A 10832-nucleotide genomic window follows, 5' to 3' on the forward strand; every position below is an offset into this window, starting at 1 on the left:
GGTGAAATGCTAATGGAACATTCGCTACTAAAAAACTAGCTATTCAATTATGCGCAGCCCAAAATATCCCTGGGTTTAAACCTGGCCAAACTCAAAAGACTCCCTTATCAATTACAAAGTGCCTCCCGCAGAAAACCATTTGTGGTCAACAATGTCTTTTGTCACAGGTAGAATCAAGAGTCAGGATGAAGTATATATTATTCATTAATCTTCGACCCCTCCACTAACAATTCTGAGCAGAGATAAGAAATTATGTTGTCTTCCCAATTTTATTTTCAAGCTTTCAAAAAATATTTCAGCGGGAATACATGTAGATGAAAGAGGTTCATTTGTCTGATTTTGAAGACATGCTTATGAACTGAGCCAAAATCTGCCACGTTTCAGCATGTAATCACCCCCCCCCCCACACGCACACACACGACATAGATGGTACTGCCTTGTGACTGAATAGCCTGGCCCATTTTTGGGAGGAGGGGGGTCATGCGTTCATAAGAATATTTCGGTACAATTGCAGGCTGTAGAAAGAGCGCGGTGAGAGCGCCGAGCACTCCGCATCATTGGTATATGTTGGAATTGTCCATGGATACCACATGTCCGCTGATGTAACCTGTATGTACTACAGTGTCGGCTAAAGAAGCCACTTTCTTGTTTGACATACCAGGCCTGGATATACCAGAACTGTGGCTTATCCTGAAAAATTTGTTTTGTTTCGGATGGCACTTGAAGAACAGCAAGCTTAAGAAAAATCATAAGAGAGAAGAAGAAAAATTAATCTATGGGAATTTTGCCTCTCGTGGTTTCGGAATTGGTCAAATACATCTTCTGGTGGCATCTGTTTGAAAGTCACTGGTGATGCTGATGAAACACTTTCAAAATCATTCGTCTATCTGGAATTGCAAAGTCTAAAGACGCTTTCAGTACTCAAAATGGCAAATTTTGGCCTCAAACACGTATTAAACGCACTGGCATAAATGCACTAGCATAGTACAGAGAACACCATGTGTACGTGTTAAGTGTAGCTGCCTGATCCCTTGGAGAGGGCGGAAAGGTTAATGAAAGTGCTCCATTTAACGGTGCGTTCCCTGAAGCCTCACACAACACCCTTCAGCCTGTGGGACAAGGGTGGATGGTATGGTTGGGCCTGTGGAGGGGGATTCCGATGTGAGTGTTCACACTCATTAAGTGTGAACATGCTCTTGCCGATTGACGTCATCCGTGCACGTGTACCTAGCCAGTTAATTATAACCATTGACAACAATTTCACTGTTAGTGCTGAAATACTGACCCTAACCACCTGTCAGATTCCTCTCCCCATACTCCGTGAGCTTGGACTTTAAAGATCACTTTTCAGCATAGGATAGCTTGCAGTGTCTTCCCTGTGAGGGCTTAGACGTTTAAAATGAACCGCCACTGTCAAAAAGGATCTATTTTGAATATGAAACAACATCCTCCCTTCCCTTTTCAGAAAAAAATGATGCTTGACTGTCTATTTGTATTCCAATATCGAATGTAGTGCAATCATAGCATGTGCTCATACCCTATCATGTGATGACGGTAACATTAAAATGACTGACATAGGTGTACCATTTTTGCTCTATGCTGCAATGATATGTAATAATGCAATAATGCAGAACGCACTGCGCCCGCATGAAACCTGTAATGTATTGCTTGGCACTTCGGCAGAACGGTCAGATGCATCGTTGACCAAACATCCAACGAATACCGTGGGAAATATGGGATTCACGCAGCAGGCGCAGTACCTTCTGCCGACATGGTCAATGACAGCATTGGTGTAGTTTTTCCTGTCATCATCAATGTCGCTTCGCTATGATGTCCCCGTGTAAATCTGACCCCATTGACCTCAAGTAACCTGTGCCCTATGACCTTGTTCCAGCTTGTCGGTCCGAGGAGGTCAAGACGAACCCAGCCGAGATAACGGCCGGCAACCCAAGTCAACGTCCAGCAGAGAAACCAGATTGGAAGAGGTTGACGAGAAGACAGCATCTGACCAGTACGTGAATTTCAACTCATATGTTCTATTGTTCCACATTACACGCGCACACACACGCACACACACACACAGAAAAGCACACCAGCCGTCTTCAAGCCTTTATTTGATTTACACCATTGACCAGTTGTGACCTTTGGTCTGCTAACCTAATGGCAGCATGTTTTTGTGTACCAGTTTAACGTTTTAACCCGATGTGTTATTGTATCAACTAGATCTATCGTTTTTGGCAGTCACTGAGCATGACAACAAAATGAATTGATAAACATCACAACCAGGAAACAGTTTATCGTGAATTTGCTAAAAGTGACCAAAGTAACATCAACAGACGAAGCGGTCTGATAAGTCTATTTGCACATACTGTAAAGGATCGGAGCAGTCCGCCATTGTTGTAATCTTGCCATTGTCAAGTCTCCTTATAGCCTACATGATCCATTCGACATGCCACGTGGTCACGTGGTCTCGGCTACATTGACCTTCACTAGAACATCTACTATGTCATGAACAAAAACAAACACCCTGGTGCAGCATATCCTGCCATGATCATGAGAATGGTTTATCAGCCATCTTAAACCACAAAACATTCTCGGGAGGGTAAAACTGGAACGCTGACCAGTATAACCAGGCTGAGAGTATTCTCTCTTAAAAATACACTTACACGAGAGAGTTATCGCTTCAGAAACATGATATTTTGGTCATGGTATTATCTGATGGCATGAATGGAAACAATATGTTTCAAATCTTAAATAGATGAACGAGTGTTCCGATGATTTGGCAAGTCAACAACATCATAAACTCAACGGGTTGTATTCCTGATAACAATCAAGACTGTGTAAACTAATGTATAGCGTGAGCGTTGCCACAACAAGTCGACAGTTATTTTCCACTTTGGTCATTAACTATACGTATAACAGTTATTCAGCTTATCTTGTAGCGAGACAAAATGTTTTTAGTGAATACCAGACTTTTTGGACTGTCATGCGGCTCCACCCTGCGATGTTTGCCACAACTGCAGCGATTGCAGCATACACAGGTCATATTGACAACGTTACGTATGCCGAGAGAAAATTTTCCAATGCCCAGATACATTCCTTTAAATGTTGAACTGATAACAGGTCTTTAATACGACGAGATTTGAAGTTACTGTCTGAGGCTCCTGTGTAGTGGTATAAATGATTTTATATACATCTTATGATACGATGTAATATTCACGATATGAGAAATATTTTATTTCAATGATTGATAGTATAATGTGTATAGTGGCAGTAAAAAAATCCGGCATACTTTGATATTGGCTTTGTGACATGCCAGTCGATTTTAAATAATAACTGATACTGATACTTTCTCATTCCCCATGTGTCTCTCCAGGCCCGACATGGAAGAGGTGAACGAGTGGGGAAAGTCGTTTGACAAGATGATGAAGAGCTGCCGTAAGGAACTACCCATTCATTAACATGTACCGTGATGTGGTGTGATGTGATGTGACGTGTGTGATATACGTAGTTTGATGTGGATGTGTGTGATGTAGTTTGATGTGGCGGGGTGTGGTACATTTTGATTGAATTTACATTTAGATAAGATACCACGTCGGTAGAACGTGTACATGTTGTACTGCGCCTGCGCGAAACCCGAATTCGCCAAGGTTTTAGTTGGATGTTTGGTCAACTTTGCATCAGGATTTCGCCCTTTACAGACAATATCTTTTCCGACACAACAGTCGGAGACTATAGACGGGATATCATTCTTAAATACTCGAATACGACCGAAAATGAGACTTTTTGCTGGGCACAATATTACGGGTTTCGAACATGCAGGCGCAGTAGGTTCTGCCGACGTGCTAGGGGAGATGGCGTTCGTTGTACTATCACATACACTAATCAGTGTTTTTGATCCGCGTGCAATTTTTTTCAGATGGAAGAATAATATTCAGGGAGTTTCTTAAGACCGAATACAGCGAGGAAAACATGATGTTTTGGCTAGCTTGCGAAGATTTGAAGAAGGAAAAACCAGAGAATCAAAGTGCCATCGAAGAAAAGGCAAGGCAAATATACGAGGACTACATATCAATTCTATCCCCAAAAGAGGTAAGAGCCAACGCACTTTGATAACCAACCGTTTAAGATGTTTCATTTGACTGCATGTTATGTTTTTATTAATTTATTTATTTACTTCACCATAAAACGGCTGGGTAGCCCCTTCAGCTAGTAGAAGCTGCTTTCCAATGGGACCCAGAATACATTCACACAGGACAAGACATGATCACCATTGCTGCCAGACAAGTCGCTGGGTGTACTATGTGTCATTGGCGATATCTGTAGTTACTTTACAAATTTTGCAAACAAGTTGAACCTGGAATTTTTCTTTCTTTCGTCAACAGGTGAGTATAGACTCACGAGTACGGGAGATTATCAACAGAAACATGGTGGATCCAACTCCAAGCACGTTCGACGAAGCGCAACAGCAAATCTATGTACTGATGCATAGAGACTCCTACCCAAGATTTCTGAACTCTAAAATGTTCAAAGACCTCTTAAGACAAGTGTCATCAGAAGGAGCATCTAGCTGAAGCTTGGAGTGGATGGGTATCATGATATAGCTTTATGTATATTGTTATGTTATCCTTTCTTTGTATTACTTAGTTGCACCTCCTACGACCGTAACGTGTGCGTATGATGTACTTGTAATATGCCATATTTTGTACAACGATATCGATTTACCTTCACATCGTGTGGCGGCACCGGAATTGTTCAGGCCAGAATGTAGAGGTAGTCGAAAGGTTCCCGCTTTCCTTGGTTCAACGATGACAAAATCCATGGATCGGGATCGTGAGGAGCTCGACTAAACTACCCTGACGTACAAGATAAGAACCAGAACCCTGTGCTGCTGCCAAAGCAGGAGGGGTAGCAGAGAAATGTTGATACATATACTTTGAAATTCTTACCACATGTTGTGGGTGATAAAAAGCCATATCGATTCATAAAGCCTTTATTTGGTAATGTTGTGTTGACGGACACACTGTCTGCTAATAACAGAACGTCCGGATCAGGCAGCCGGAACGAAGGCCAGGCAGTCAAGCAATGCCTGCAGTATCGCAGATGCAAACTTCCTGAAGGACGGGACAGTTTTTCTGATGCATAGCTCTGTTCTTTTTGCTGAAAATTCGGCAATCTTCCCCTGGATTTTTCTCATCGATGTGTCATCCTTTTCACGAGTCTGCACTGTCTGGGCGCCGTGGACAAACCAAGACATCATTGTCACTATCAATCTGCTTCATCCGGACCGAAAGCCAAAAAATACGACGGAACCGGACAACACATCGATGGTGCTTTGCAAAATGATGGTTATGTTTGGGTAGTATGGCAGCAGGCGGCAGAGGAAATGTGCATACGCGAGCTGTTGACGTGGACGTAGGAACTGCCTGTCTCCTCTTACGTGCAGCGAACCCATCACCTCTGCTCCACCCCTCACGGCCTCCACACAAACTGCGTGTTGGTGATATATTTTGGTAGTGTGCACGATGTAGATGAGAACAATGCACGTTTTTATGTGTCGGCAATGAGTATCCTGCTAGATAAGCAGCATCTTTCAACAATGTTAAGCTTGCCTCGAAATTGGCCGAAAAAGATCTATTTACACAATTCACCATTCTCACAAAAAGCTTAATCCGTTACATTGGTTGATAGATATTTGTGAATAAGACCTGGCATTTGCACTGTTGAAAACCTGACTGTAACGGAGGTTCATTTCTGCATCAATCTTACTCTGCAACACATATGATCTGCAGAAAACGCATGATGGGATAGTGTGAAAATATCTAGGAAAAATCATAAAGGAATTAGACTCTTAAGACATTCGCTTTAGACATTTGTTTAAAACTAGCCACTTGCGAATGTGAGAACCTTTAGATATCACAGCATCTCAGTATTATGATAATTAGATAGGTAGCGAAGACAAACTTTGTCTTTTCGTTTCCAGACTCTTTCTTCCAAAACATGTATCTGTGTAGTAATGTTGAAAAGACACTATATACCATGGCTCGTTCATGCATGTACAGCGCATGCATTTTGCGTATTGCTAGTCTCATCATGCAAATTGGTGCGTGGACCTCAAAGAAAACTATGTACAAAGAAAACGAAGGTTAGGCAATCGGATCAACTTACTGACTGTGTGACTTTATCGAAAGATGTTTCATCGCCAATTTCTAACTAAACAAGTGTCAATGTAAAAGGGCTTTTCACGAATAACTAATGTGGGCGCAGGTCGCCATCTCATGTCTCCTCACGGTTATGGTTGAAGTATGGTACCGTGAGTTTTTGTTAGATGTCGTATTGTCATGTAGAGTTACCGACAGTATATTGATGTACGAAGTAAGTTAAATCAAGTCATAATGCTGTGCTATTGGGGTGTCTGTAAGAAGAAGAAGAAAAAACAAAAACAACACAAAAATATGCTCCGGCAGCCGGGACCAAGCAGCACCGCGAGAGGTGATGACAAACTAATGATCAGATAAATCATATCAGTCGTCCTCTTGAACACGCGAAGTAAAAACACCTCACTTAAACTGGAGTGGGAGCAACACAGGATATGTTGGCGTGAACTCCACAATCGGAACGTGCACTTCCCCGTGCAGAATCGCCCAGGATGCGGAGGATCCCACAGAGACCTGCTGATAAGGATACGGAACCTTTTCGTGACGTCTTTACACTACTGAGGTTTTCGAGTTCTCGTGCTCTATCCCTGGAAACATGTTGCCAAGGACACTCCGTACGGAGTACTGCATCACCTGAGACAAAAGGCGAGATTGCGCAGGACGCTGCCTCTACGGAATCCAAACATAACCTCCCCTCAACCAGATGTCACCACTCCTAGCAATATTTCACCTTCTACGTACGGTGATACCTTTGAAATACAGCCAAACACCTGGTTACCGATAGATAGTTGTTCTTGTAATGATATTATAGTCATTATTAGTTTGAAAAAATGATTGCCGATGTATTTACTTAAATGTATCTTTGTCCATAAACACTGTGAGCCAAATGTTGTCAACGTCCCTTACAAGGAAGACAGAAACACTGCTTATATGGTAATATTTACCGTTTTAGTTGACAAAATTACCCTGATGAGAGTTGTCATCTTCACTACGACTGTTAATGAAAGATATCATACTCTGACAGAACGTGTAGTTTCATCTGAGCGATGACGGCATCCCCAAAATGCCTCGATCGTGCTTACTGTCAGACAAATGTAATCCAAACGCGGTTTGGCTATGTTTAGAGCTCTTCATCGACGTTATGTTTAAACAAAATTCAGTAAAACGTTTCAAAGAACTTTAAAAGAAACAGGGATGTATAGAAAATACAGCGTGTGGTGTTTCTAGGACAACCATGCATCTCCCTCAAGCTGATATCTCTACGGTGACAAATATCTACAGACATCAGCTATTTTTGATGCCCTCTAAACAGTCGCTCAGGATGCCTTTGTCACCATCCTTTTACTTGTAGATTTGTCCTTGTTTGAAACGATCCCGACTTCTGTTTAGTGAATGTGGACATTATTCTCATTGTCCTCTTAGCTGTCACATACGGTACTGTTTGTAAGACTGTTTTCTGGACGATGTGTTTCTCTATGACTACATGGTCATCGATGGTCACCCGAAGAACACATGACCGGGGCATGCGCGTAGGAGATGCCCCCTTGTACAACTCACCAACTGACTGGTGCGTTTTCAGTCAGATATTGATAGTTTCATAGTTCTCTCTAATGCGATTCTCTGGTTCTCAAAATACACATACTTCTTCAAGTCTTAGGTAGAAAACGCACACCCACAAAAAAACAACGTACGTGAATTCCTCAGCGACTACCATGACCAAGCTTGTATGGGTTGATGCAAGTGGGTTAATCCTAGCCAAAAATCAACACTGTCAATGGAATATAGAGTAGCTTGTTGCCAACATAGTGTGAGTACTGTCTCATACTGCACATTTTGAACTGTATCTCCTATCGGCACCTTCCGGCCATGTATTCTTAGAAACACGGTCACAACTCATGTCATAGTCTCACGGCAGTACACGAGACAGAACCGAGAAGGCCCTATCTGTGGCCAGTAACTGTAAATAGTTTTCTGTGTCAGATGATGTGTAAGAAGTTATGGGGTGTGTAAAGATGTTGTCAGAACTTGTGCAATCTATGAAAAAAATTTATATGCAAAGTACGTTGACTTTGAACTTGAGTTTGCCTGGAGTGGTTATTTACATCACAGATAGCTGGAGTGCATGAAAAACGGTTGCCAGATTTAACACTGCACGAAATTATATATTTAAGCACGGCTTTATATATGCTTAAAGGTGCGATTAACGATATGCTTTCGTGCATTTGATCTGACAGATACATTGCACGGAATCATATCTTTCAGCACTCCTTAAAGCATGTGTAAAGGTGGAAATGTCGGATCACTTTGCTGTATATTGAAAATGGCAGCAATTCCCAGTTTATCCTATACACATGTAGCATTTACACACTCGTGGTCCACACTTTGAAACAAGTCGTTTGACTGGTCTGCTTAAGGGCTGCATTAAGATTATTGATAGCTCTACACATACCACGATGCTAGAAATATAAGCTCAGCACATCAAAGCTAAACTTCAAAACGCGAGTTTAATATGAGAACTGAACACGAACAGATATCAACGTTTGGATCATTACATGGCTTACCAAAGAAATTATAAGTTGGATTGGGTCGTGCTTTCCATTTTTTGTTTGAACAATAACATGTATAGTATATTTATATATCTATCTAAAGACACTCGTTACTCTCTACACTACCCAGCGAGACATCAATGCTCTGCAAGTCCTTATCGCTATGTTCATGGACGGTATTACCTGTTAAAACACCGAAAGGTTTTATCTCATTAAAGCGACCTATACCACTTTAAGTGTTAGAGACAATGGAGGGCGCGTAGGTCATACTTGTAGATACAGGTATGTTGGGCATCATTCGTCAAGCTTCGGAGGTGACCTCTAACACATTCTTAGGAATGGAATTCGCCATTGCACACACCCAGCGAGTCTCTTTAGCTGTGTTACAAATCATGGGTACAATATCCTTACCTCAACACCTGTACTTTCCGTTGTGGTGCTGACGTGATGCATGCGGTTCGAAATTATAAGACGTTGTTTGGAAACTAGGACGTTTTGCACGAAGGGTATCGCTTCGGTCACAACCCGCCGTACGTGCTTCTGCGTGCTGTCTACGTGCAAAAACGTGGGCAAACGCAGGGCATCCGTGCTGGTGAGTACCGCCTCCGTACGGAATCCGAATGATTTGGGAGCACGCTGACACGCCGTAGAACTTTAAGTGCATGTAAAACTTTTTCTGCGTGCGGTCTACGGATTCACCACCCGTGCGTGCGAGTACGGGCGACGCGCGTGCCCCGTACGTACCGAACGAAAGACGCACGTGTGAGTACGGCCTCCTTACGGTAAAGTTGCAATCGGACAGAGATCGTGCGTTGTAAGCACGTACAACTCACTTACCCCTTGCGCAACGTACGATGCACGCAACCGCTCACGGCCAGACGTGGCGTGCAGACCAGACTCTTACACCTTGCGAAACTGTGCGAGTGACGTGCGTCGATGCCACTCCTTCCCCACGTTTTCAGAAAAAACGTAGAAGACGTAGCCTCCCAAAAAACGTACGGACAAAAAGCACGTACGGCGGGTTGTGACCGAGGCTTATCTCACAGAGAATCGATTAATTCAAATCGTATAGCACGTTTTCCACACGGTTTGTCACAGCCCAAACGTCCTTTTCTACACCCGATGTAAAATTAACTGCGACCATGAACTACTTACCTATCCGGCGGACAAACACACAGGCATATCAATGTGAAACGGATGTCCTAAAAATAAACACATCGTCCTGATCAAGACAGGGTCTCCCCACTTGGCTGCGGAAGGAAACAGCTGTCCTGCCACGACAGGATGATAGATGGCGTCATTGGCCCATTACCGCAGCCGCTGATTGGAGCAGTTTCCAGACGTTTTCTGGGAGGGGTAGGTCTGATGGACATGAATGTGATGGATACTATTGTCTGTCAGTATTGATGATACTTTGTGGTAAACAGCGCACTTGGATAGACATTGAATATGGGATACATGTCCAGCGTCCTCAAGACAGTGCCAGGAATAAGGAATCTGCTAGGTCCTGCGCGTGGGCATCAGCTGAACATTTCTGATTAGTAGGAATCATCACCTCCTGATATCATGATGGGGCCTCTAGCTTCTTCAGTACATTTCTGTAGAATCCACTTGTAATCGTTATTCGTAGTGACGGTACAGTAATTCTAGCAGCCTGGTCTAGAAGTATTTTTTGTCTAGAAGTATGTATATGCTGTTCGGTAGCTGGATAGTTTGGTTTGGTTTTTATAGGATGGTTTGGGTGTGTTGTCCGAATCTCCAAGCAGATCTTTCGGTGGCTGCAATACAGTATCAAACAAGAATTCCGAGATCTCATACCTCCATGAAATATGGGCTTAATATGTAAATGTAAATTTCTTCTTTAATTATGCAAATTACCTCTGCATTAACATGATATATGCATCACGATGTATGTTAACTTTTGATTAAGTTACAGATGTCCCATGTATGACATTCCCATCATTCACAATTAAGAAATCATAGAATTTTTGCATAAATTATGCAAATTAGGTCATCATTTGCATAATTAGTATCTGTTGATGTTCTCCCTGCCATAGATTACATACATTACATGTATGAAAGTAGTATAATGTAAAACACTGTAATTATAGAATTTCCTCATTAGTTA

At 42.4% G+C, this 10832-nt stretch overlaps 1 protein-coding gene across 11 annotated transcripts in view; it reads left to right on the forward strand.

Moving 5' to 3' along the window:
- The window catches only part of LOC109469804 (regulator of G-protein signaling 20-like), a 34275-nt gene extending 26043 nt beyond the window's left edge, over window positions 1-8232 (forward strand). For all 11 annotated transcript variants that reach the window (XM_019768483.1, XM_019768478.1, XM_019768476.1 and 8 more), the window contains 4 exons: window positions 1895-2011; window positions 3377-3438; window positions 3920-4092; window positions 4386-8232. In XM_019768483.1, coding sequence (XP_019624042.1) covers window positions 1895-2011; window positions 3377-3438; window positions 3920-4092; window positions 4386-4574 — 541 coding nt within the window. In that variant the 3' untranslated portion in view covers window positions 4575-8232. The remainder of the gene's footprint in view (window positions 1-1894; window positions 2012-3376; window positions 3439-3919; window positions 4093-4385) is intronic.
- Window positions 8233-10832: the final 2600 nt, after the last annotated feature.

This window comes from Branchiostoma belcheri, unplaced genomic scaffold (assembly GCF_001625305.1).
Source record: "Branchiostoma belcheri isolate BF01 breed outbred unplaced genomic scaffold, Haploidv18h27 scaffold21, whole genome shotgun sequence".
Taxonomy (NCBI): Eukaryota; Metazoa; Chordata; class Leptocardii; order Amphioxiformes; family Branchiostomatidae; genus Branchiostoma; species Branchiostoma belcheri.